This window comes from Anabas testudineus, chromosome 13 (assembly GCF_900324465.2).
Source record: "Anabas testudineus chromosome 13, fAnaTes1.2, whole genome shotgun sequence".
NCBI lineage: Eukaryota > Metazoa > Chordata > Actinopteri > Anabantiformes > Anabantidae > Anabas > Anabas testudineus.
This window is the reverse complement of record NC_046622.1, coordinates 9101684-9129658: the sequence shown is the minus strand read 5'-3', so window position 1 is coordinate 9129658 and position 27975 is coordinate 9101684. Positions and strand designations below refer to the sequence as shown.

The window sequence follows — 27975 nt, the reverse complement described above, 5'->3', positions numbered from 1 at the left end:
AAAAACTTTTTTTTTTTTAATATTTTCATTGTATTTCCCATCATCATTCAGAAATGTTTCAGCAATCGGTGCGGAGTGGAGAGGGAGCTGAATGTTTAAAGAGTCCTTTGGCCGCAGCTCCCCTCACACACCACCGTGACAGACAAACATGTACTAGAAATGCTTACAGAAGTTTGTGTGTGTATGTCTGAGTATGTGTGTGTGGAAATGCCTTACAGTGTAGTGTATGTTGTGTATATATGCATGTGTGTAGGAAAGGTAACAGACACCTGTTGGCATCTTAAGGAGGTCAGTGGTACGAAAGCGAGGCAGACTGGAAGTCATTCATAGTGTTTAGCTTCATGCTGAGGAAGAGCACTAACATTTTAACAAGCTCACATGAAGCTGAATCTGCCTGGAGTGGCACACATAAATACAAAAATAGAATAAGAAAAAACTCAAATCAGCTTTAAATAAAGTGTGTCGGGTTGTGTGTGTGTGTGTATGTGTGTACATGTGTGTGTCTTTGACAGTCAGCGTGCAGGAAGACAGGGAGTAGTGAAGAAGGCGTGTTCACAGGATCAAGTCCCATCCAGTAACGTCTGTGTGCTGTTGTAAAAGGTCAACGGATAAATATTCATCTCTCCGATCCAGTCAAGCGTCTTCCTGTGGTTCAGCAGGCATGATGGGAAGTATAGTTTAAAGCATGTGTCTCACCCACAGGACACAGTGGAGACATTTAGAGAGGAGGAAGCACTTCTACTCTGAAAGAGGTATGGCTTAAACCTGTGGGTCCAGACTGTGAGTGTATGTATAATGTTTATGTCTACTTGTGTATATTAGTGTGTGGAACAGCTACGTTGAGGTCAGTGTCTTTCAGTGGGAAATGTAAACTTTCAGAGCAATGTGTCTTTTTTTTCTTTAAATAGTGTCTTGTATGCGTCTTTCCACATACGCAGCCATACACACACATATCTCACGCCACACGCTCACACATTCATACGGTAATTTCCCCTCTTCCCCCACAGCTAGTGTGCATGTATGTCCAGTCCTTGCGCAAGGAGCGGCTCTGCAGGGTGTGCATGTGGCGGGGGGTGCAGCAGCATCGCAGCGTGCGGGTGTGGGCCTGGGTATGGGTGGAGGGAGGGTCCTGGGTGAGGAGGGTAGCCTGGTTGAGACAGGAGAGCGCCAGGATAGTCGCCCTGCAAAGAAGACATCCCCTGGAGACCTGTTGGGAGAAGGCAGGTTTTTTTAGTGATGATAAAGTGAAATCATTTCTAGTATTTGACAGCGCTGAATTACTGTCTACGACATTTTTAGTAATCTGCCTTTGGCAAAGGAAACCATCCTTATCCACAGTTTGTTTTTTTTTTTCTCAAAACTTTTGAGAACTAAAGAATTGTTTTCTTGCATCAAGTATTTCTGTCTACATAGAGATGAATATGTTTTTGTTATCTATTAGAATTTTTCTTTATTATCAGTGGGTATATAGAATGAGGATGAGGTGATAGTCTATATTTTAGTACAGAAATTAATAGTTTAATTCAAATAACAAGAAATCCAAAAATAAATACACAAATAAAACTAATAAACAATTTACCTCTAGGATTTATAAAGCTTTTTTCAATCTTGATTAAAGCATTAAGAAATTGTTTGGCAAATGGGGTTCAAACATGAGGCATTTGTTGATGACTAATTTTACTTAATTCACATTTGGTTATTGGTGAGTGAGTATTTCTGAGAGCAGGGTGGTGTTTGAAATTGAGCCAATATAAACTACTTTATGTGCCATCATCAAAACTACAGACACACAGTGTGTTTTAATACTATTTTACTAACAATTTAAGTCTGATGCAAAGAAGAATTACCTAAATTAAGCTTTGACTACCCAGATCTCCAATAACTGTTGCTAGTTGTTGTAATTTCATAGGATTTGTTGACAGACTAGAATAATTCTTTGGTTGAGAATGTGCTCCCTACAGGATGCCATACCTGCTGTTCGAAGCCCAAGATGGGCCTGTCTGTCAAGCCCGTAGCCTCCAAGAGCTGCTCCCTCTGGGCTGTAAGGACCACCCTGACCTGTGGACAACATGCCCCGTTAGAAGAGAATAAACTAATATAAACACACTACCCATCCAAAAGAAGTCACACACTCTCCAGTCACATATTTTGTTTGATTACAGCACACATTCACTGTGGCATCATCTTCAACATTTATTCCCGTTAGAGTTAAGAGAATTAATTATTTGCCAAGATCTTGCATTGATGATGGGAGTATATTCAGGTAGTCAGCTGACCTCATAACATTGCTGAACCTAGACCTGACCAACTGCAGCAACCCCAGCTCATAGTACTGCCCCCACAGGCTTATACGGTAGGCAGTGGGCGTGATGGGAGCATCACTTCACCTGCCCCTCTTCTTAACCTGATGCTCCAATAAAACACCATAAATCTGGACTCATCAGACCACATGAACTTCTTACATTAAACAGTTCTTAACCCAGTTTTAGTAGTTTCATCAATCTCCTTAGATGTTTTCTTTGCTTTACTTTTGCCAATAATTTGACCCTTCTGAAACAGATCAACATCTTTTCCACGACCTCAGGATGTGTCTTCTGAAATGGTTTAATAAATTAGAAGCTACTCACTGCATCTGTTAGGGTTAAATAACTTGTTACCAGCTGAACCATAATCATCCACTTAATAATTATACAATGGGAGGCTCTCACGTATTTGCTCAGTTAAATCCAGGTAGTGACTTTTTTTTGGACTGTCAGTGTATATACAGTATATATGTACATTGACCAACTGGCTGACTTAATTATAAACACTGACCTGAGCGATTTGACTGATCGATCATTGGTTGAACTATTCTCCTCCTTGCATTGATGAACCTGTACAGGAGAGAGGCATAAAGAAAATGTATGTTCAGAGAAAGAGAGATGTACAAGGCCACCCGTTAACAGAGAAAAACTCAGACTGCCAGACTATTAACCTTTTCCCTTTTACAACCACTTAACCCTTTCAGAGGGCAAAGTAAATCAACATTAGGGCAAAACAGGTATTGATCACCCTGTGATAATTGATTGATCTCAATTGATTTTGTGTGTGTGTGTGTGTGTGTGTGTGTGTGTGTGTGTGTGTGTGTGTGTACCTCAGGAGTACATTTAAAAACATGTAGGTTTTCAGTTTTCATATCACACAATATATTGTTTCACATGTTACACATCCTTCGTATTTTGGAGTTCTGTTTTGGATCATGTGACTAAGCAAGATAATTATAAAAACAATAATCGACTGTGGATGTTCTGTATATGCATGCGGTTTTCCCTGTGCAGATACACATGTGGCCGGGGAGCAAATAGGGGATTTGGGAGCAGTAAATGATCTGATTATTGGATTATTGATTTACCATTCTGTTTTATGAACGAAGGCTTATGAAAAAATGCTTAGCAACACATTTTTTTCCTCTATTATAAGCTTCTCCATAATAAAACAAATGATAATCTTCTATAAAAGTCTAGAAAAGGTCCAAAGTTTCACTGAATTAACTTTCACACAAAATATGCATAATGTAAAATCAATAAGACAAAAATGCAATTCAAGTGAGTTGTAAAACATATACACTGTTGAAGTCAATAGGTTATTGACGTGGCAATAGCCATGTTGTCAAACTGAAAGTTGAGGCCGTCCATTTATACAGGACAGTTTAACTGATTATTTATAAGCCACAGGGCCAGAATCAGTGTATTGATTAGGAGTGCACTGACCAGTTGTTGACCTGTAAAATGGTCAATCCTGTGTCCTGTGACAGCTGCTTCTTCTGCTCCTCAGAGGGATACGGGTGCTGGGAAAGAACACACAGAGTTGGGGTCAAAAAATTAAAACACCTTAACCTCACAGGAGATAGCTTTGTTGTAAAAGTGTAAGCTAATGCATGTGGACAAGCAGAATCATTGTAGGTATGTGTTTAATCTAGATGAAAATAATGTACAATATGTGAATACTGATGATGTTACATCTGATATCGCTTCTGTACTCATATTTTTAACTTCAGCACATCTCGCTATCTCTCTATATTTCTGTATTTCTCTCTCGGTCTCCCACACACGTACTGTAATAACTGGAGTGGAGCAACATTTGACCTGCCTCATTTAGAAGCTAATTATCAATCTAACCACCTCACCAACAATTACTCACTTCATTTCTGTCACTTGTGCAATTATTCAATGGCAAGCATATTCACCTAATCACTTAATCCCCAGATTTTTCATTTAATTTAATTGACCTCTACTAGACATTCGCTTCCCCTCTCTGTCAGTGACGTTCTGACTCACACTAAATTCTCACTCAGTAATTATTCTCTTACTGTGTGCTACGCACACGTATTCTTCTTTTGTTACAGTTTTGCAGGAAATAATTACTGTCCAAATACGTTAGTGTTGAGTGTGATAAGAAAATTAAAACTCTCTCTCACCGACAGGTGCTGGAAGAGCCATGCTCTCATGATGTTTGTGGCCACTTTGGGGAAGATCCCTCTCTTCTTGTTGTTCCTCCTGTCTCTGTCAGATTCATCTTCCTCTCCTGTACTCGGGGAGGCCACTCCTCCATCCAGACCATCACCTGCAAGGAGACCATGGAAACACTGTATCTGGAGGCTTTTTTTTATGTTTGTGTCTTTTTATAGGTCACAGGGCTGATGTAAGCTCATGGTGAGCAGATTTTGTATCAACATTCATAAAATGCATTCAACCATCATAGGGTTAAAATGTGACAGCCTTTTGTGATGTTTCCACTTTCCAAAAGCACAACTGTATAGGCCCAGCCTTAGTGTCTACTGAATTTGGTGCAGGTATAATTGGCTGTGTATATATATTTTTATTGCAAATGTGTTAATTGCTGCTTTACATGTGCAGTGCAGTATTTCCTCAGAGGTACAGTGCAGTATTTCCAGTGAGAGTGTGTGTGTACGTACCTGTATCGCTGCAGTTGTCAGCCGTGCTGTGTGAAGGCAGGCCACAGGTGCCTGGGGTTCCCAGGGGAGTAGTGGCACATTCATCTGGCTCCCGTAGCCATGATGCATTCTGCAGGGAGAAAAAGACAGAGAAAGAGGTTTGACGAATTCCCAGCAGGTGGAGAAAGGAGAGGACAAGTCATGAGCCACATGGTGAGTATTCTCACATCCATGGGATGCACCTGGATAGATAAATTGTGCGGACTCCATTACAGTGTTGCATCATCCTCTTTGAGATTTGGTGCCTCAGCAGCTTTTCTCACCTGCTCTGACAGACTGCTACAGGATCCGGTGAAGTCCTCCATGTCAGACTTGGAGCCCCCCTCCCGTTCATCCAGGACGAGGTCTGTGGGCATTTTGCCCTTCAGACAGGTGATGTACCGATGGCAAAAGTTATCACACAGGTCATGGACCTTTGGAGACAGATTTATACTCATCACTGCAAATTCTTAGTACCAATAGATGACACATTACCAGTGCTGGGGTTAATAATCTATCTTTTGTTTTCTCTCTTTAAACAATAATCACATGCGGCATTTACTTGATGTAATTATTTTTCTTGTCATTAAAAGTTTTTTTATATGCAGAAAAACTGCTATTTATTTGATTATTGTACTTATATTTAAATACTTGATGTAAGACGTTTGCTCAAAATGCTCATTAACATGTAGTAATACTAAAAAATGTGATTAAAAAGTTAGCAAAAGTGCAAAAGTAGCATGGTTCAGCCTACATACCTTTTCCAACTCCAGTAAATGAAAACGAAGAACCTGTATGGCCTGAATCATCTGTGGAGAGAAGAATGCAAATTAATTATCAATACATATACTACATTGTATACTCGAAAGTGAATTTGACACTATATTTTAGAGTAATGTATTGTATACTATACCAAGTTGTCCAGCTCGGGATTGGAAGAAAATATGGGTTTCTCTGAACGAATCTGCAACAAATTCAACTAATTAAGACAAATACAGAAAACGAGCATCAACTCATGTCTGTTGTCTGATTTTCTGTCACTCACCTGTTTAGCAAAGGCCGCAATGTCGTCATTGAAGGATTCGGAGGAGCAGACGTCACTGTGATTGGTCATTCCAGGGAGGTGGGAGGTGGCTGAGAGGGAGGTGGAGTCTCGAGGGGAGCAGGTGGCCAGCTCGCACTTCTCAAACACTAAGGCCAGCAGTGGAAACAGTGGGTGACTGCACAAACACACACAGAAAGAGACACACATATACACAGTTAACATACTATACATAAACAGAGTTAACAGTTGACATAGTGTGCACATGATACATTTACAGAGAGTGTTAGAAATGTTACACCACAGTATTTATGAAACAGCTGTAAACACTTCATATGCATTTTCACATACAGCATACAAATATAAACTGTATGTTAATCTGCTGACAGGATTCATAAATCAATGCTTGCACCACATATGGGATTTTAAACACACACTCACCCATAGATCTGGTCTTTGTGGTGTTTGAGGGTGTCAGGGATGGTGGGCCCATACTGTGGGGGAGGAAGCGGCCTGACATCATCCCCGTACCCCCCCATCGACATGCCCTCCGACCCTGAGTAGTGCACCAGCTCTTCATACTAAAACACAATTAGATGGAAACACAGAAAACATGAGACACGTTCGACATCTGTGCCTGTCTGACATCAAATCTTATTGTGATTTTATTATGTGACTGAGCTGTCAGGGGGTTTCAGTGAAACGGCTTACTGGACTAACACTGGCGAGGTCTGCCGTGTGTGTGTCTAAACTCTTGCAGAAATGTGTACGACATTTAATACAAAATTTAGTGTTGCATGTTGTCTGTTAGGGCTGCAAAGATTACACTACAGACTAATTTGCAGATTATTTTCAAATATTTGTTTATTTTACTTTAGTCTGCAACATTTCTAAATCACAATATTTCATCTTATCTCAAATACAATGATATTTAATTTACTATAAAACAATTGCTGAAAATGAATATTTTTTGCTTTAAAATGTATTTAAATGATTATCAAATTGTTGCTGATTAATTTTCTGTCAATCCCTTCTTGGCTAAATTAAACACATGTATTTGTAATTGAGGGTGGTGAAAATGTTCCTCCGAGTAATAATAATATCAACATAGCCAGAGAAGTATAAATTACTTATATACATAATAATATACCACGGTTAGACCAATACCACTGCAGTTTTGGGAACTAGCTGTGTATCCTCATTTCCCCTGAAGAAGACCTTGGTGATTTCTCTGTTTCGACTTCAGCTGAACGGTTACATGCTGAAAACTCTACCACTCTCTGGATTATGAAACCCTGATGAAACCTTTTCTGAAGTGGTAAAATAACCTCAAACATGCCTGGAAGTCAAGATTTTCTAAATCCTATTTTTCTTAGTTCTTGAAAAGTCTTGCGTGCAACGTGCACGCATGCAAAGGGAGGTGAGATCTTTATAGAAAAAAAAGCCACCCTGTAGCTGCTAATACCATCTCCTCCCTCCCTAACTCAGACTAGACAGGAGCCATGCTGAGACGTCCTTCATGCCCCGCTGTGACAGCCTCAGTGGGGTCCACTCACACACACTCAGTGACACAGTGAGTCTGACACACACTCCCAGACACTGATACAAACATGCACAGTTACATCTAGAGATAAATATGCACACGGCAGCACTTAACACACATGACATCATGAATATACATGTCTGACTCCCTTTTTTTCTCCCTCGGTTTCTCTGTGTTACGGAGCTAATTTGTGCTTCACTGCAGCTTCTGTCTGTCTCAGAGGCGACATTGCTCAGGTCAGCAGATCTGCTTCTGTTTCTCTTTCTGCTGGGTTAAAAGGGACTCCCGTTGCAGTCCCACAGGGCCAATGGGATCACAGAAAGCACCTGCTAGGTAGCCTGGCCCAGATACCTTTCACTGTTATTTTGACAGAGACATTAAAAAGATGATCTGCTTAATTTTTCTGGTAGCTGCTGTACAACTTGGTTGATTCCCTTAAATTGTTCTTTTAGATTTGCAGTTCTTTAAAACAGTAAATTTATTTTTTGTATTTTTCTTCATAACATCCTGCAGATACCCAAAAGTGCTTAAAGTGTTTAAAATGATTTTTGTTATTTGTGGAATCCAGATGAATTGCAACTGATGCAGTAAACCCCCAACTGAAAAGTAATTATTCCACATATTCTCTATATGTTTACCGCTGGGAATTAAATAAAAGAGAAAATGTGCATGAACTGCCCTTCTGGCCCTGTGCAGGACCCCTGGAGGTCTCCAGACCCCATTTTGTGAACCACTGTCCTAAATGGCTTATCAAATTGTTATTTTTCAGAGTCCCATATGGCCACCGGGATCACAGAAAGCACCTGCTCTGCGGCCCTGGCCCGGGACACCTTCTAGTTTTTATGGAGACTGGCTATTAACACAATCACCGCTATCGGATTGCGCGTCTCTTTTTACGCACGGCCCCTATCGGGTTTCTGTGCGTCAAGCGGATCAAAGCGCACAAGTCGAGATGACAAATTCCGCGAATTTCCCTCTTTTTCTAAAGTCACGGACCTGGTAATCAGGCTTTAGATAGCAGCAACAATATTTTTCATTACAGGCTTTAATTGCGTTGTTTCAACCAACACAGAAAAGTTATTTAAAGGCCTAATAGGCGCGTTATGGTCACTTGTAGTGGGAAGAGCTATAACATACCATAAGTTGTGGGAAAAACGTTTTCTAGTTCTTCAGAACTGGGTTTATGTTAAAATGAAACATTACACTTTATTCAAACAAAAACATTTTGTTTAAAACAAATATCTAAATACCTTAAAATATTTAGACTGCAGGCACTTTTAGACGTGTAATTGAACTGAAAGCCACTTTTTACTGTAATGAATGAAACCTTTAGGTTTACGGAAGTTATGTGAAAGTTTTCCCTTTTATATCTAAAATTGTCCTTCACAGAAAAAAAAACCAGTTCGAAGTCACTTGTGTCTCTGTGCGTCCACAAGAAGATCAAACCGTGATATTGGAAATTTGAGGCTTATTTTATCTCCATAGTTAACACTGAATTTGCTCTTATCCTTTTATCATTCTTATATAAATGAGTACGAAAAACAAAAAGGAAAACTACAAGAAAACGGTTGTACAGTAAACTTTCACATAAAGGGACACAAAAGCACTTGAATGAACTAAGTTTTGAAAGCAGTAGCGCATTTTGTTCAAGTCGAATGCGCAAAAGACGAAAACTAGTATTTGTAAGACTACTTGTTGCAGAAACTACTACACAGTGCCACAAAACACCAACTGTTTTTTAATAATCACATCAACAAAGGCACATTAGACACTTTCTATTAGATTTTTGAAAATGTGCACTGACGACCTGGTAGACTTAATTATGCTGCATTATTACTGTAGAAAATGGACCAGTGTCAGCGTAAAACAGGTTCTAGGTCCAGTCACTTATAATATCCAAGCTTACCATCCCAACAACACAGCAACTATGACTGAACAAATTACCAGATGTTGCAAGATAGTGACTTTACACATTTATTTATGCTATTTGATTTTGAATATCTTTTAATACATTCTTTTTTTAAGGTGCATCTGTGTTTACTGTGTGCACAGACCTTTCCTCTGCCCTCAGCTCTTCTCGCCAGCTTTGTTTCCACACAGCAGTGATTTTCTGTCTTCATAATGTTCATCTCTAATTGCTGTCTTCCACTTAGAGGTCTCAGTCCGCCTGCTCTCTGCCTCTGCCTTTCTCTCGTCCACCACCACCATCGCCACCATCATGCCTCTGAATCACTGTAGCAAAAAAACTGACCTACTTACCGGGTTGAAGAGCTGCATCTCCTTTCCTCTGCCTCTGCCTCTTAATGACCCACACGCTGATCTCTAACTCTATATGTGCCATTATGACGCCTCGTTTACCCAACAATAAATCCATCTTATTCTAAGAACGGGGTGAAATCTTTGATCAAATCGACAGTGTTAAGAAGTGGCTGCAAGTTTACCACAGCATGAGCTGAACTGCATTTAACCTCATGAAGCCCATTGGGAATTGAGACTGTTTAGAGTTGGTGGGTTTCAAAGTTGTTCCTCACTGTTTCCTTGCAGCACCGTAAAGTGCTCTTACATTAACATTTGGTGGTATACGAATAGTTTTTAAAGCACAGGAGTGACTTTCTCGGTGGCTTTGATGCATTCTTTTCCGTGTGTCTGTTGTTTTCCCCTAAACACTAACTCCATGCCAGCAAGGTCCACTAGTCTGTTTCCACTGGGCCTTGTGCTCTGTCTGGCTGCTAAACCCGACCACAGACTGGGCAAATGCAGAGACGATTCCCAGCCATGGTGTTTTTCTAATCAACTTTACATCTTTTCTCAGCGGTTTTTAAAATATTCTATCCAAGACGAGCGCCGGTCTGAATCAGTGTGGTGAAAACAGCAGACCTACCCTCTTCTCCATGCGACTCGACAGCCAGTCCCACACCGGAGATGATGATGCGCTGCTCGGCTAGTTCAGCGAGCTCTGCTCCCTTCCTCTGTCTCTGGAAATAAAAGAAAGTGCATGTGTTCTTTATATGCATTGGCAATTAAGTTGGAAACGCGATTAACATCAGGCAATAAACGCCAACACAGATTCAACACAACGTGAGGCTGTGCAGAGAAACAGCCAGGACCTGCTCCTTCTCTGTCTGTTTACTCCGAGCCCATCGCGTTTTGTATTACAACATAATGATGGGACTGGAGATTTTATGGACGTCTGATGTGCTCATAGCCTCTCACCTATGAGAGCCTAATGGTTTCTAACGCTAAGAGGTAATAAACGCTCTAATAAAGATCGCAGCCTATTAAACGCTTTTGTAAAAAAGCTATTGGATGCTGATGTTGAGTAATAACCAAGCTCAAGTAAATGGTGTAAAATGTCCCACCGAGACGTAAATAGTCGCCGTGACGAGTCCTGTTCGGGCCGTGTCCGGTATAGTCCAGAAACCCTGGAGAAAAAGGAGCAGCGGTTTCCTGCAGCGCCTCGCCTCCGACTGGTGCGCCTCTCGCTCCGGCTCGCAGAGCGTCGGGTTGCTCGGTGCCGTGGAAGACAGATAAGAAAGCGGGTCCCTTCCTTTTTGGCTGCTTGAGCTCGCTGTCCGCGCAGCACACGGCGTCAGGCTGGAAAATGTCACGGCTGGGAATGAGCGATGGTGTTTTGCAGCCTCAAGATGAGCGAAGAAGCAGGAGGAGGAGGAGGAGGAGGAGGAGGAGGAGTGCTGATGGTGGTGGTGGCGGTGTGCGGGGAGGTTTCGGAGGGTCAGAACGCGACGGGGTCTCTCGGCCCCCCCCCCCCCTCCCTCCTCCTCCTCTTCCTCCTTTTACTCCTCCTCCTCCTTATCACACACACAAACGCCAGAGAAGAAGAAGAAGAAGAAGAAGAAGCAGAAGACCCCCTCGATTGTTTTATCTCCGCGCTGATATTACTCCTCCATCATCTGTCCATCCTCCCCTCCTTTTTTCTCCTCATCCTCGCTGCAGCTGCGCTATTATCATGTCGGGGAAACTCGGGAAAGAATCGTGATAACTCTGTCACTGTAGTGAGTAGATTTAACACGAATCAATTAACTCTGGATCAATCGATCAAACCAATAAGTGTCTGCAGCATGGAAACATGCAGTCATGCGCTGGTTTGCCTTAAAATGTTGGGTCTGATTACAGATTGGACAAACTTATCAAAGAAAGAGGGACTTTAAAAATGCTGATTTGCCTGCAGCACAGTTATTTATTAATATAAAGAATCATTTCAGTGAAAGTGCGTTTAATCTATTTGCGCTTAATGCCGGATCATAAATAAGTTTGGAGCGTGCTTGATGACAAGAAATTGACTTGCTTGATAGCTTTCAAAGTGTTTTATTGTCTTTGTCAACATCTATTCTCGGGCAGCCTTTTGACAGAGCCCAAATGTCAGCCCTTTGGCCCTTCTTTTTGTGGATTGCAATAAGTGAGAAAACAAAACCATTACCGTGAGAAACTTTCAATTCAGCTGGAGAGAGAACCTTTCACATGTTGGTGGAATAGTTAACATCCCAGTCTTGTGTTGTAAATGACACCTCAGTAACATAATAATTATTCAAAACGCTCCTCTTCCCCCGGTCCCGCTGTGAGGGGCCAACGGGCGGCTGCATTTCAATCAGCAGCGGCTTGGCGGGCAACAGCAGGCCGGGGCAGTCGTCTCCGTGGGCGGCATGGAGTTTGACCGTGGGGCGGCCTGTGAAGGCCGTGCACCGTCACCGCAGCCGGGGGAGCTTTCAACTCCGCAGGGTGCTGGTGTCCTACAGGGGGTGATCACAGCGCTCGACCCCCTCCTACACTGAGCCGGTAATACAGCCATGAAGCGGTGTCAATGGGCTGGAAAAGGCGATCTAAGGCTTGTTTTCACTTTGTTAACAGGTTGAATGAAAAAGGATTAATGCATCTGACGAATTCATGTTTACTACAGGGATTTAGATTTCCTTTTTTCTTCTGCAAAACCTTCACGTTAGTTTTCCTCAGTGCAGAGATTTCTTGAGCTCCCTCGTTGTTGTTTTTTTTTTTCCTCAGGACTCTTCAACTTGTTGAACCATAAATCTTCAGTATCTGTAACTATTATCTAAACATGTAGATTACACTCATTTACATCACAAACACTTAAAGGATCTGTCATTTTTATCACATTACTGTGTGTCTGTGGGACAACACCTGCATCAGTGCCAACACATTTTAACGCGCTGCAGAGTTTATTCTGAAAGGTAATAAAACTGCAGTATGGGACTGTTCTCAAATAAGACACGGAGGTCCTAAAATAACATGTCTTTATAAAGATGGAACAATATTTGATGAAACTACAGACCTATTTATATAAAAGGGGTAAATAAAACTTGAGTGAGCAATAAGATAAAGAGTAAAGCATCACTGGTCATATGGTGCTTTCCTTTTATGGGAAGAGCTGCAATCCGTAGAAATCCACTGGAAAAACATTGTTTAAATCTGCTTGTGTGTGTGTGTGTGTGTGTGTGTCATTTTATTTTAACTCAAATGTTCTCTACTCTGGTCCTGGAGATCCCAGCCCTCTTCAGCAACACACTTAAACATCCTTACCTTTTATGAACATTGCAAATAAACAAGATTTTTGAGTTGAAGACATGTTTTAAATGTTGGCTTTAGAAAAAGATGCATTGCATGTCTTTGGTTTCCCTACATACAATGGATTTGATGTTTATTTTTATGTTTTATATTGCCTCCCCTTTGTTAAATTAAAATTAATATTGTATTTTAAATAAAGCATAATGAGAAACCAGAAACGTTTTTGGAATTATCATTAAACCTAAAGAGTCGATGGCTTTTCATTTGATGTCCAACTTCAGGTGTAAAGGATTTCCTTCTGTTAGAAAACCATCCTCTCTCCTGCAGCAAATAGTTGAATATCAGTCAGCCAGGTTCACTGTGGGACCATTCTGCATGTCAGGACTGCTGCAGTTATTTGTAACCCCCCTGTCAAGGCTCAAGTGCTTCCTCCTCTGCACCCACCAAGGCCTGTTGAGTGTGTGTGCTCAGATTAACGCGCAAGCGCCTTCATGACAGTGGGCACACGAGTGTCCGAGGGTTTGTGTGCCGCTTTACCTTCCTTGCGTGCTAGAGGGTCAGTGTCAAGGTGCTCCTCTTCTAAGTCGGGCTTCACTGCAGGCAATGCCCAGGGCTAGAAAACCAGAAACAACAAGTGCAGAGGGAAACTGTGTTTGTTTACCTGCAAGACTGCATGTGTCTTGTTTCTTTCCATCCTCCTGTATGGCAATAGAAATAGAGTTAGCCGCTGTCGTTTAAAGCTTTGACTAAATTGCAAACAGAAGATGTCAGACTTTACTCTTTTACAAATTACCTTTGCTCTCCACAGTTTTTTCCCAACATGATACAGCAGAAATATGCTGACATTGGTGCTGCTGACATTGGTCAAATGGTAATCCATCATCTTAAAAAGGGAGAAACCACCACCAACAAAAACTGCTGCTGACCTTACCACAGAAGTCGAGTTTATTTTACCAGAGAGAGTTGGAGGTTAGGCTAGTAGGCCACCAAACCTTGTTGACTTCGGTGACTCCGGCATTAAGAAAATATGGCTGCCTTGACCTCTAGCAACTGCACACAACCACCCAAAACATCAGAGAGCTGTGACTCTCCGCTGCCTGCACGAGAGAGAGAGAGGAAGATGAAAAAGAAAGAGGCTGAGGAAAAGAAACAGAGAGGGGTAAACATGAGGGGTAGTCAGGGGGTGCAGAGTGCATTTTTATGAGCTTGTGCCTCTCTAGTTTCTGGGTTGTATGGCTGTATAGACATAAATTTTCTCCCCCTCCCTTCCTCCGTCTTCCCATGTTTTCCTCTGGCACGCTGATGGAGCAAATCCACTCTTATCGACCTGCTCTTGCAGCCTGTTTGCAAACTTTCCCTCCAGTTTCTCTCATTCATCCCCCACTTGGGTCATTCCTCTTCCTTTATATCCCCTCTGTTTCTAACCATTTGGGAATGACCTCTCACTTCAGCTCTCCACCATCGTTCCCTCCCTGCTTTCCCCTCTCCATCTCTTTTTGTTTATAGTAAGCCAACACTCCTTTTTTCCTTCTGTTATTTTGTTCCTCTGCTTCTCTATCCCTCCCCTCCCTCTCCTCTTTCCCCTTATAGATGGAGATTAACTGGGGAGTGCAGCACCATCCGTCCTCATGACTGTTTGTTGTTAAGGAGATGGATGGAGGCTCCCTCTGCCAGCCCCACGCAGCCGCAATTACACCAGCCGCCATGATGGATAGAGGGAAAGGGGGGAGATGGAGAGAGGGAGATACCGAGAGGGGCATCTATCACGCCCCTTAATCTACCTGTCACTGCACAGGCTTGGGGGGGGAGTGTGGCGGCTTTACCATGACTGCTGGTCAAAGGTTTATTTCTTTTCTTTAGACTAAATTTGTTTCCTCACTTTTTTTACAGAAATAGGCCTATGAGGATTGAAGTCATTAAATGTCCTGATCACGCCAATTGATTTCTTAGAGCTTATTGGTTTCTGTTGAACATACTGCATTCTGTGTGTGTGTATGTGTGTGTGTGTGTGTGTATTTTGTAGAGGCATCAACAGGTAATAAGATTCAGTCATTGTTGCCCTTTTGCAGAAATATCTTACACATAGACATTATGGCATATATAAAACATTGCATTCACATAGGACAATGAATTAGCATGTACACACATTGACACACCAAGCTCTATATCATCTGTAGTTGTTACCTCTGCCCTACACCAACACACACCCCATATCCGCCAAGCTCATCCTCATACCTGTTAAAGGTATCAAAACAGTGACGTATTATTTAGTAAATCTGCATACATTACCTGTAATGCCTCTATATTTTTCCACACAGCTACAGAAATATTATGAAAAGTAATTTTAAGTCTCCAGCCCTCTACCCCTCCTCTTCCTCCCATCTCCATCTCCCTCCTCCACCTCTTCATCTGTCCAGAGGAGTGAGAGATGGGATGGAGGGATTAATACTCTTCCGCCCAAGCCAACCCTGGGAATGATAGATGGACAGACGCAGGAAGGGAGCAGAGGAGGAGCGAGGGAGAGATTAAAGGAGAGAAGTCTGAGAGTTCATAAATCCAAAGTGGGAGACCTGGTCCACATCACACACTAATAAGATCTGCAAGAAATCCATGATGAGAGAGAGAGGTGGGGTGAAGAGGAGAGAGAGAGAGATGGGAGCAGTGTAATAGCATTAGATGTAATCTAATCATGGCAATAAGATGTGAATAGATGAGTGCGAGCATGGTGATTATGCAGAAGAGGGATGGTAGTGCACTGATGAAGCTTTGAGGCGTGAGGACAGAGCTCGTTTTTGGACAACAGATCAACATCGTCCTCAACGATTTCTGCAGCAAAGACTCCGTAAAAACAATGTTGATTGTAGTTTCTTCAGATTTTTGCCACCAAGTAAAAGCAGCCGAAACAGAGCAGATGTTACACAAACATGAAATGTCTGTGAATGTGAAGCAAAATCTTTCACATGAATTGAAATATTCTATCAATTAATGACACACATACCAGAGCACACATCTGTGTGTGTGTGTGTGTGTGTGTGTGTGTGTGTGTGTGTGTGTGTGTGTGTGTGTGAGTGTGTGTGTGTGTGTGTGTGTGGTTATCGTCACTTTAAGAATCAACTGTTTGTGAATAAAGTGCAGTTGTGCAGCTGTGACCTGACTTGAATCAGACAAAATGCTCCTCCACCTCCCTCTTCTCCTCCACAACCCCACTCCAGCACCAGCACCCTCCCCCTACCAGCTCCACAACCTCCCCTCCATCCACCAGGACACATTTTTCATGGCCCAGCTGTCGGTGGGCCGTGATTGGTTGGCTCAGCAGACAGATAGCCGATAGGCTCTGATTAATAGTGGAGGCCCAAGAACTTCCTCATTGATCAACAGGACAGGCTGCAGGAGGAGGAGGAGGAATGGAGGAAAGAGAAAAAGCATGCCCCGTCGCGCTGCAAGTGCTTGCTGATAACCCTGATAGTGGCTCTTGGAGCGTGTGGAAGCGTGTGTGTGTCTATTTGTGAGTTTGCTTGTTTACAATAGCAAAGAAATGAGGGGTTTTTAGAAACTGGATGACACAGAAGCAGAGCAGTGAAAAAGTGCTTCAGCTTTACTCTGTTGTATCCATCCACCTGATACCATCTGTGTGCCTTCTATGAATAAGAAAATCTGTAAGTTACCAAACAAAACACACAATGACTGAGTTACCTTTATGACCGTGATTGAGTGTGCAAGTGTGTGTGAGTGTGGGATGAAGTATTGATTACCATTAATGTATTTTATTCTAAGTATAGTTGTTTCCCAGAGTACATTTGTGTAGCTGAGTTTATGTGTTACAGTATTTAGGTATGTGTGTGTGTCCGTGTGTGCGTTTGTGCCTGTCCCCTCCTGCTGCTCTGTCCAGCCTCTAGTTGATTGATGATCTCCCACTCCCATGGGGGTCAGCGGGGTCATGACCTCCCACTTTTGACCCCCCCACTGAGAGGGCCACATGATCACACACACACACACAAACAAACACACACACACACACACAGCAGCCCCTGGGGAAACAGATGTCCTTGGGACAACTGGTGCTTCCTCACCTTTCTCTCACAAACACTCAAGATTTCTGTCACTGTAACATTCACATTCATTGATATCCGGTACCCTGACGTAACACATTAAATTCCCTACATACTCACCAACAAATATTCCCATAACGACAGAAATAAATGTGCATTAAATGTATCAGAATTTTTATTAACATAAATAGTTTGATTCTGTGTTTTACATAGAATAAGAATAAGAAATAATTTTGATATATCAGCAGCCCTTAACAAGTCCCTTTCATAACATTAAGATGAGATTATTTTAATTTGCTGCAAACAAAAGTCAATTAGTGAAATTACACATCAAACCTAGCCTGTGTCTATCAAAACAAAGAAAGTGAGATATTCAGCCGAACTGGAGTGAACTGACTGAATAGATCATAAAAACACAGCAGTACTGTGTGATTTGATCAGACCATTCCTTGATCCACATTCTCCTGAGCAGCCATCTTCAGCCAGGTGGCCACATGATTCTTAATCTCCTGATAGATGGAAGGATGGGAAAACAACGTGTTAAAGATCAACACAGAGAGAAGAAATTTTGTTCTACGTTGCAAGAATGGACGGATTATGAGACAAATTAATATAGGACCTTCAGACTAAAGGTTACACAAAATGACTTGAAATATTTTTTTGTATTTTTTTGGCTGCTTTTGGTCACCTGTTATCTACTTTTGTCAGTTGCATCTTTTTATTCTTATTCTCCAACAAAAGTTTTTGGTATTTGGTTGCAAATAACTGATTCCTAAAATTACAGTATTTACTGCACTATACTACAATAGGTTTTACTGCTGTTAAAAGTAGTTAAAAGGTTGTATTTTACATCCTCAAAAGAATATAATATATAGACTTTACAGATTTTTAAGAAGAAAAATCATCTCCATCAAAGCAGCTTAATTGTTGTAATCATTCCTGTTTTTCATTTTAGCCCTGACACGATCTTTTCCTATTGTGATCCCTTCAATAGAAATGAGAAAATGAATCCACAGTTCTGAATTCTACAATTCAGTTAAAGTTAAGTTGGTGTTGATTAGTCAAAGCAGCACCTTGTTGGATTATGTAATTGTACATTTCAGCAAAAATTGGTTCAGGTCAAACTCGACATTTTTTGCTGGAGCCCTGTGTGGTGACACCCCTGCTGCATTTGAAGTGATCCCATTCATATAAATGAGGAGCTGAAGTGTAAACGCGGCCACATCAAGTGGCTTTCTTCCAAAGTTACTGTAATTTAAGTGCAAATGTGTCCCTTCCCATTTCCCTGGACAGTGTTTCCTTGTTAAACTATAGCCAGATAAAAAAGAGTCACGTTTGAACTAAAACAACTATAACTTTTGAAGACACCCACTTGACCTGAGCAACAGTGACTGTCAAAGCCTCATATGAATTTGGTTGAAGTTTTAAATGCGCTTTTTGCACACAACTGCAGATCTATCTGTAGATCTTCCACTAAAATAACATAAAGACTATTCATAGTCACTATGGGCATGGAGAGTGACTTCTTTTAGACAGCGGTGAAAATGATGAATCCACCACGGAGTAGCAACAACACTGACTTGTATTTAAGCACTTTTCTACATCTGCTGTAACAAATATAATTGGAAATTAGCTTGATGTTTTACCAGTGGCCTTTAGAATAGTTGACTAAAAAACATTTTAGTCACATCTTATAATCTTGAACAGCAGAAGTATCTTGCTAAGTTGTTATGGGAATGTTCACACTGTGGGACGAATAAAGGTTTATCTTATCTTCTATAACATATTATATGTTTTGTAAATTATAATCATGGATATTGTTTGCTCCACAAAGTTCTGAATAAGTTGTGTTAAGGATTTTTGCATAAAAAATCTGACAGGAACAGGATAATAATGTCTCATTGAGGAATATATACCTGTCTGGCCTTCCTGAGTGACCAGCGATCTGTGACTCTCCTACTCATCATATCAGCACAGTGAGCAGTGTCTTGGATGAAAATAGTCTGAGCTTCTTGTCCTCCCTTGGTCCTGTCCTCGACCACTGACAGCTCTTTCCATGGGTCAATTCCACCTGTGGTAAAGACAATATAGAGACAGGATTTCAATAAATCCTGTACCACTGTTTTACCATTTCTTCCCCTCTTTCCTTTACTTTAGTTTATTCCTTAGGTTCAGTCATTCATTGTGATTTCCTAGTGAGCCCAGTCTCACCATTGACATAAAGGATCCTGTGCATGTGAGGGTTATCGCCCCCATAGTAAGTGTTTGTGAAGGCAATGCGTGCAGGCAGGGAATGCTGGGAAATGCCAAACAGCTTGGGACAGAGCTTAGTGTCAATCTGCAGGGTCAGCATCCCAGAGAACGGACAAGTGGCATCCTCACATGTTTGGTCTACACATACACACACATACACAAATTAGATTCAAGATATAGAAATAACGATGGTTAACTCTGTGTGTGTGTGTGTGTGTGTGTGTGTGTGTGTGTGTGTGTGTGTGTGTGTGTGTTGTACAGAAGCCAAACTCAGTGCAGGTCTGGTAGGTCCACTGTCTCTCTGCTCTCCTGACTGAGTTGTGAGATGTGTCCATGAGATCTTTAATTGTTTTCTCGTGGGAGATGTCTAGACAGGGTTCGTTACTGGTGGAACGGTACATCTGCAGAAAAATACATGCACACACACATAAAAAGCACACCTCATCATAGACAACAGAGAAATTCCAAATGTTTGCTTAGTTTTGTGTAAATGGCTCAACAGTGACATCTAGTGGATGCGACTCTACATCAGAGGAAGGCAATTGCAATGAAATTGTTTTTCATACCTGTGCCAGTTCAACAAGGCGGCTGTAAGCCTCCATCTCTCCATCATATGTCGAACTGTTATGGGTCATAACACTACAGAGTTCTTTAATAGACATGAGCACCCCTTCTTCATTGTACTGCACTGTTCCCATCACAATGTCTGCCAAATTTTGCATGAGCTCAATCTGAAGAAGAGATTTGACTTGTTATCAGGAAGCATTTAGTCCGAAACAACCAAGCAAAATTATAATAAAGAGAATAATATAACATGATGACCAACATAAATCATTAGTCTGACACTGCTGTTTAAGTCCAGATCTCATCAGAATAATAAAACATTTCTTCACACTGACATGAAATCAGAAGTCAAATAGAGTAATACTTTCCTTCCCCTTGTTAAGGCTTACTAAGTTTCTCCCTAAACATTTTATAAAAACCACAGTCATCACCTGATCAACAGGATCTCTGGGGGTCTGACAGCAGCCAAAGTCCACAGCCAACTGACTGGTATTGCCGCTCGTCAGGGCTGCTTCCACAGCAGCAAAAGCTTCTCGTACAACATTCAAACACTGCAGGAAGAGGATGAGGGTGAATTTACCACAAGTGACAGACAGGAATGTGAAGCGATGCACAGACAATTGCCCACCTTTTCTGAGCCACCGACGGCTTCATTCATGATACTCAATCCAACGACCTGAAACAGAGGAGATTTAAAATTTGCGAGTGGTTAATTAAAGTTTATCACTAGAACTAAAATGGTGTGTGTTTCAAGCAGGGCTGTAGGCGTCACTAAGTTTTTAAGACTAACTGCAGACATCATTTGCTTGTTTTTTGATTTGTGAATTAATCTACAGCCCTAACAATTAACAAAACTGTGAACATGGATCGCAACAATTTACATTGTTGTAAGCTGAGAAATCCAACTTTGCCTTTACAGGAGCAGAGGAGGCCACAGCTCCGAACACCAGGTGGGGATACTGCAGTACAAGGACAGAGAGTGACAAGACTGGAGAATTAAGTGCCTTTCACAAACGACAGGATTCAATTTAACTATATAACACACTTTGGGGGTGTGGACAAACAATGAATTATTCCTTCTGATAAATATCTGTCTGTGCATCCATTGCCTGATATATCTAATTGGTCTATACTTTATGAAGCATATCTGTTGTCCAAATATAATCCACCTGTTACACTAGCAGTTGGAGAACTGCTGAACTCAGCTGCCGACTCGGCAGCCAAATAAAAATATTCCCCATTTGCTTAATTCTACTATAGGCAGTACTGTTTGAGCTTAAAAAAACCTATATATTGTTATACGATATATATTATACAATATATTCAAAAAAATATTCATTATTTCATTCAAAAAGTGACACCTTCATATTCATCAAATTCTATTTCAAGCCTTTTTTGTTTTAATTTTAATTGTTATGATCTACAGCTCACGAAAATCAAGAATTCATTATCTCAAAATATTGGAATATTTCGTTTTCAGTATAAGAAAACTGTCAAGCAATCTTCTTGGGAGAACTTTACAAGGAGTGAAACTAGGCTGTGGTGAGTGTACCAAGAGTTAGCAACACATAGATGGACGTGGGCAGCAAATGTGGCTCCAGTGTGAAGTTTCTACAGTCGGTGATGATTTGGGGTGTCATGTCATCTGCTGGTGTTGGTCCACTGTGTTTTATCAAATCCTAAGTCAACAAAGCTGTCTACCAGGAGATTTTGGAGCACATTGTAAATCCTTCTTTGATTGATTTTGAAAACAGCGGAGCTGTAAGCCATAATCATCAAAATTAAAACAAACAAGGGCTTGAAATATTTTTAGTCTAGAAAACAAGAGAGTTTCACTTTTTGAATTGAATCTTTTGGGGGAAAGCGTTTTCATGCACCAGTAGAATAATATTATAGTAATATAATAATAGTTCAGTCCTTTCTTGTCTAATGTTTAGTATGTACACTGTGATAAAAGAGCTAACATTATGACATAGAGCTAACGGCTGATTATTATTATCATTGCATGGTCTCATGATTTTAACAACTAGGTGTTAAGCATTATGCATCAATCTATCTGTTCTTTGTAAGTTCATATGTGGGTCCAGTTGAGCACCTTTCCTCTGAACCAGGCGGACAGAGCTCCAGAATAAGAGCCTCCAAAGCTGATCCAGGTGTTTCTGTGGCTCAGGTTGAAGGTTTGGCTGATGTACTGATTGAATCCAGCCAAGTCTGCAAGTCTGGAACAAAGAAATACAAAAAATTAGTATGTTGGACCTTTCACTTGACAGAAACATAGACACATTTTAATGTACTAGAGCACAGTGACAGAGGTACTCATGGGAAACACATGTAAAAACACCTGTCTATGAATCATATGGACAAAGCACTGAGAGTAATATGCCCTTCCTGCTACCAATGACCTCAAACAGGGTCTGTTCAGTCAATCAGCAGCTTGTCTTCCCACACTCTACCATTATCTGAGATGGTCTCTTGCAGCTTCTGATTGACTGAACACACCTGATCCATATAATCAGCTGTGTGAGGCAACAATGGAGGACCCAAACTGCTCATCCCTGCTTTAATGTTTCAGTAATGTTCAATATACTGGGAAATCATTGATGAAAACCTGTGAACACAGAGACAGACACACACACACACACACACACACACACACACAAGGAGGCAATACTAACGCCTGCTGGCTGCTCAGGTGTGCCAGATTCTCAGTTTTGAGGCCATCAGGGTTGATGCTGTCACCATAGAAACGGTGCTCCACAGCCAATAGCAGAGCTCTGTGCTCTTCAGCCATGTCAACATGGTGACCTGGAAAAACACGGTGAAAGCAGAAACGTTTAATGAGTAGCAGAGTTACATTTTCAATGTACAATGTAAAAAGGGAAGAGCTAGTATACAAGGTATAACTAGTAATGACATGATGATGAACAACACTACCAAGCCAAGCACACATTCGTCCCAGTATAGTATACTAAATATAATTTGTAGGCTGTAATCTACTGTTAATATTCACATTCAATTCATGAAAAGAAACTAATGTGCACAGAAAAAACTCAGTATGTAAAGATAACAAAGATAAAAAAAAATGCTTTAGAACAAATGTCAACTTTACTAATACATAATATGTTTCGCTTACAGTGTTTTCACTTTTGCTTCCAAATCTTTGAGATGGTCAGTTCACTGACTGATTCAGGCAATTCCTATCTGCTGTGTTAAAGTGCGTATCAGGCAGATGAGGATATGTGCTGTTTCCTACTCTACCTGCCAAAACATCAAACTCATAAATGGGCCCTTCTCCTCCGATGAAGAGGAAGACTGGGCCATCAGGACGCTGCCAGTATGCATCGTTCACAAAGAACCTCTGGAAGAATGACAGAGAGGGTAAAAGAGGAAAATACAAAAAAGAGAGAAAGGGTTTATTCAAGTTCTCCCAAACCAGCTGCAGTCCACATTCATGCCTTTAGTGCGGGTAATCCTTTACTCTATGCTGCAATGGAGTAATTTGCACATTGGAAGCCTTAAATGGCAGTAAGAGCTAAATGAAGCTTAACATTTCAGTTCATATTGTCAATGCCTGGTGGGGTAGGCGAACTGAAAAGGTTTAAACTGTCTTGATTTTCCTGCATGGAGAGCTCACTCATTTCAGATTAAGAGCGTTGGAGAATTGGATGTTACCCAGTTCAGCTGTTAAAGCAGCACAGTTTCAGTTCAGCTTGAAGTTCCTTAAAAAATAATGTACATTGGTTTTATAGTTTTTGATGTTTTAATTAAAATATAACCTTCGAGCACATTACAAGATCACTGAAACTGGTTCAAACGTAGAACTCTTATTATCACCTTAAGTTTTCAATGTGTTCAATGGCTTTTTTATGTGTCACATTATCTTTGCAATCAATCTGCATAGGTCAATAACTAATACTGAAATGTAAAGATTTCAAGTACCCTTTAATCTTTCTCTACCTGAGGGAAAGTGCTGACATCCTGTCGGTTGAAGTGGTCCAGTGGTTGGTGAATCTGTCCCTCCTTTACATGTTGGAGAGGCTGCTGACCACTGACTGCTTGTGCCAAGAGATGCTGCTTGGCTTTCTGAAGCTGGAGATCCCGCGCACGTGCCTTGATCTTTCTCAGAACCTGTCCTGGCATTCAAAAGTAAAAACATAAAAGCATTAGATGTTTGAGTAATAGTGGGCCTGGCTGTGGGAACACTGCACTCACTCTTATCTAAAATAAACCTTAAAGCTAAACCACACCTTTAGTAGAAAATTCACCAACTCACCAGCATCAACACAGTTCAAGAGAAGTATGAGGACGAGGAGGTGGCTTGATGCCACGAGCATCTTTAAGACCAAATCAGGATACTTCAATGCATAGCCAGTCAGCAGGACTGGGAAGGATCTCCAAGGATTCTCATGAGCTCCCTATATAGTCCCTGGAAGGGGCTCAGTAATGAGGTGCTATCTGAAAATGACCTGTGCATTATCATGATATGCATTCGGATGCAGACCTGCGTTTGCTCAGCACATTAGAGCGTCAGCTTGGGGATGTAATGAGATATCTCTGCTCTGTAATGGCTTTTTTGGAGTGGTTGAGTTGCAGGAGCAGCTTTTGGCTTTATTCTCATTTTAGAACAGACATGAGTGGAAGCAAATTTGCACGACAGTTTGAGCTGAAGACGCGTGTAACTTAAAAATGTTTTAGGGAAAAAACTGAGCTTGAGGCTTTATGAAATTATATCTGCTTTGAAAATGCCCACAGGTGAGAGGAAAAGAGGAGTAAGAGACCAAAATAAATCATTCTGTGAAACAGAAATAGGTGAATCTGGTAGGTTTAAACAGTGAGAGAATAGGCAGCAGACTGATTGGGAAAACCCATTTATTAGTGGACAGTAATAATAGACTAGAGATTATAATATTAGTAATAATCGGCTAGAGATTATGATTTGTTTATTTTATCAGTTATTCGACTCTGCCAAGCACACAAACAAAGAGCATGTTCCTACACACCAGTTTAACTAGTTAACTACTTTGCTATAGCAAGTCATGGACTGATACTTTGATTCATGTACATTCATCTGTATGTTTCCATTAACTGTGCAACAACGAGCAAAGCATGTGTAAAGGTCTTTGGTTGAAACTGTGAATCCACCCATTGTTTCCTGCTTTCAGGGGCTGGTCCTCAGTAGAAACTGTCAGAGAGTTTTCAGAAGTCCTAGACAAAATATGTGTTTTTTGTCTAGACTATTATTTTTGTGCATTCTTAGGAAACAACGTGGAAGTTGCAGGTTCACCTTCACTCTTCACTCTCTATTAGCATATCTTCCTGCAAAATGGACAGAAAAATGAAGATCATTCAGACATAACAGGCATCTTATTTATCATTTAACTTATGTTATGCAGTTTCCTCTAAATAAACACCCTAACCACATCCTGACCCACAATGTCGTCACAATACAGAATACCTGTTATATATTTCAAAAATTTCCAAAAAGCAATCTCAGTGGAAAATGATCCACATATCACTTTCCATTTAGAGCTTGACAGTTAAATGTCAGATTTTACCTATTAAATCAAATGACATTTGTGTTAGGATCATGTTACATCCACCCTTTACATGCATAAAGACAAGTAGTCTTTATTAATGTAAAAACTACTTGTTTTGCTTTTATCTTTTACAAGATGAAAGCAAGATGCACCCATAAAAAGTAATGCCTATAACCAATACTTTGAAAAACATATGACAAAACCACAGGAAACAAGTGAATTTAATAGTGTAACAGTAGTATACAAAACAGAGTACAGTTCCTGGGGTTCTTTTGATATGGGATAGTGGGAACACCTATTGTTTCAACTTTTAAATAACTTTAAATTAGACCAGTGCAACTCCAGAGTTTAGTAGCCCATGGAAAGCATCAGTAAACTGTGGTTTTATTAACCTCTGTATAGAGTTATAATTAATTTACTGTGAAAATTAATTAAGAAATCAAACGCATATACATATAAATATGTAAAATGGAATAATATTTCAGTTAACCATATTTAAAAAACATTTACATCACAAATGCATTGTCGTCACATTGACCACAAGTCAAGTTGAGTGCAAGCTTCCTGTTATATTTTTAACATCTGATAACTTGCGATGACTAATCTTACTTCACACAGGGAGCAGAAGACGGAACAAATTCATCTTGTGCTGCAGTGCAATGCTAGAGGACCCGCACAGAAACATGTCTCTTCAGGGAAACATGACCAACCCGATGGACTCAGGGCAGACCTATGCTCTGTTCTATGGCTGCATTATAGCTGCTGGGTCTGCCTCTCAATGCTGTGTCACTGTGGATTCTGGTTCGTCACCACAGGCTAAAATCACCAAGTGCAATCTTCATGATTAACCTGGCTATCTCTGACCTGCTTCTCATCATCTCCTTGCCCATGAGGATCTATTATTATGCCACAGGGACCTGGCAGTTGGGAAGTTTTGCATGCATCAGTGTCACAATGCTCTTTCGCAACAACCTCCGCTCCAGCTCCATCTTCGTCACCTGCATCAGTGTGGACCGGCTGCTGGCTTTGGTTTATCCTCTGAGGTCACGCCATCTTCGGACCTTGTCCAATGCCTCAAAAGCTGCTGCACTCATTTGGTTTTTAGTGCTTGTGGTGAACCTTCCAGAGGCTTTGGCATTTTCAAGAAATTTGACCAAAAACAATGAAACAAGCTGTTTTCGTCTTAAATTGAACGGTGAAAGTGCAGTACCTGCTTATCTACAGGCTGTGCTCATTCTCATTTTGCTGGCTGTCAACATTTTGTGCACCGCTCTGGTGTCTTGGACTCTACGCAGACATCTGTCTGACTCTGCACAGGTCAAGAATAAGATTAAGGCCATGCTCATTTTTGCCATGAACTTAGTTATGTTTACCGTATGTTTCTTACCTTTGTCAATTGCTTTTCTTTCAATTAGATACATGCAAAATATTCAACCTTTGATATGTCTTGCTAGTATGAACTGCTGTCTGGATCCACTGTTGTATTACTTTTCTTTGGATGCCTTCTGGAAGAAAAAAGATGAGGATGTGGATCTTACAAGAGAACAATAGACAAAGGACAGCACCATATTTGACATTTTTCATCATATTCATATTTTCTAGCTAAGTCAAAAATGTTATTGTTTGTTTATAGTTCAGCAGTGGTATTTTCAGTGGGTTGTGAGAAAGAGATGTGAAATGTGAAAGTTGAGAAAGAGATAGAGAAAGCTGTTCCCAGCGTTTTTAAATTATAACCACTATGAATCAATCAACATATTTTGATATATGCTTATTCACTTTATTGATGAACGCTCAATGAATGACAAATAGCACATTCATGCTTGCTTGAAATATAAGACTGGAAATAGTAAGTAGAAAATAACATGCCAAGAAACTGTCTTAAAACTTAAATTTTATTGTTTATTTGGTTTTATACACCTTTAAATACCAGTACTTCCTTAACACTGTCATGTAAATATTCTGCCTTTTGAAGCTGACTACCTTCTCTCTCGCACTCTAAAGACCAAAAGGTTGGTGTTTGCCTTTTTAGATATATGATTTTCAACTTGTATGTGTTCCATATGTTATAAATCTTTGATGTGACTGAAGCTTTTGTCTTTTTTTTGAGAGTGTCTCAGTCAAGGAGCCAACAGAACGCAAGTCCTAAGCCCCACCAGATGGACGATTATTGGCATAAGCCTACAACAGACTCTAAGGATCTAGATTACCTCATCAGCAGATTTGAAATGATCCAAAAGTAATCACTGCTAATGCAATTAGGCATCGAGGACTGGGAAGATAGCTTATCCCTCACTGAATAATATGTCAAATGAGGCAAATATTCCTAATATGGTCCACATACTTAAAAGAAATGCTACACCCATGGGATATAACAGGAATCAGTTGGTGGCACTGCACACTCTTAACATATGGATTTCAGATTAAAAAAAGGTTTTGCCAAATACTGTATGAACCATTTTTATACATAACACTACAAT

The 27975-nt window shown here is 40.7% G+C and overlaps 3 protein-coding genes across 3 annotated transcripts; 1 reads left to right on the top strand and 2 right to left on the bottom strand.

Moving 5' to 3' along the window:
* Positions 1–45: 45 nt before the first annotated feature.
* Positions 46–11186, bottom strand: meis3 (myeloid ecotropic viral integration site 3). The gene is made up of 13 exons (XM_026375291.1): positions 10917–11186; positions 10439–10532; positions 6456–6595; positions 6018–6192; positions 5886–5936; positions 5731–5781; positions 5257–5406; positions 4955–5063; positions 4457–4602; positions 3750–3826; positions 2815–2873; positions 1972–2058; positions 46–1207 (listed from the first exon to the last, which is right to left on the bottom strand). Exons 2-13 carry the CDS (start codon positions 10448–10450, stop codon positions 1008–1010), a joined length of 1257 nt encoding a protein of 418 aa, XP_026231076.1. The 5' UTR covers positions 10451–10532; positions 10917–11186; the 3' UTR covers positions 46–1007.
* Positions 11187–13567: 2381 nt separating this feature from the next.
* On the bottom strand, positions 13568–24295 carry LOC113171338 (thymus-specific serine protease). Its single transcript, XM_026373634.1, has 14 exons — positions 24235–24295; positions 23919–24094; positions 23220–23319; positions 22637–22766; positions 22057–22180; positions 20843–20920; positions 20590–20637; positions 20393–20512; positions 19964–20128; positions 19657–19798; positions 19356–19535; positions 19061–19215; positions 17588–17653; positions 13568–13708 (listed from the first exon to the last, which is right to left on the bottom strand). The coding sequence occupies exons 1-14, from the start codon at positions 24293–24295 to the stop codon at positions 13568–13570; spliced, it is 1686 nt and encodes a 561-aa protein (XP_026229419.1).
* A 1874-nt stretch (positions 24296–26169) lies between these two features.
* lpar5b (lysophosphatidic acid receptor 5b) lies at positions 26170–27480 on the top strand. The gene is given in 2 exon segments (XM_033326314.1): positions 26170–26259; positions 26261–27480. Coding segments are annotated over 2 exon segments (867 nt in total). The 5' UTR covers positions 26170–26181; the 3' UTR covers positions 27050–27480.
* Positions 27481–27975: the final 495 nt, after the last annotated feature.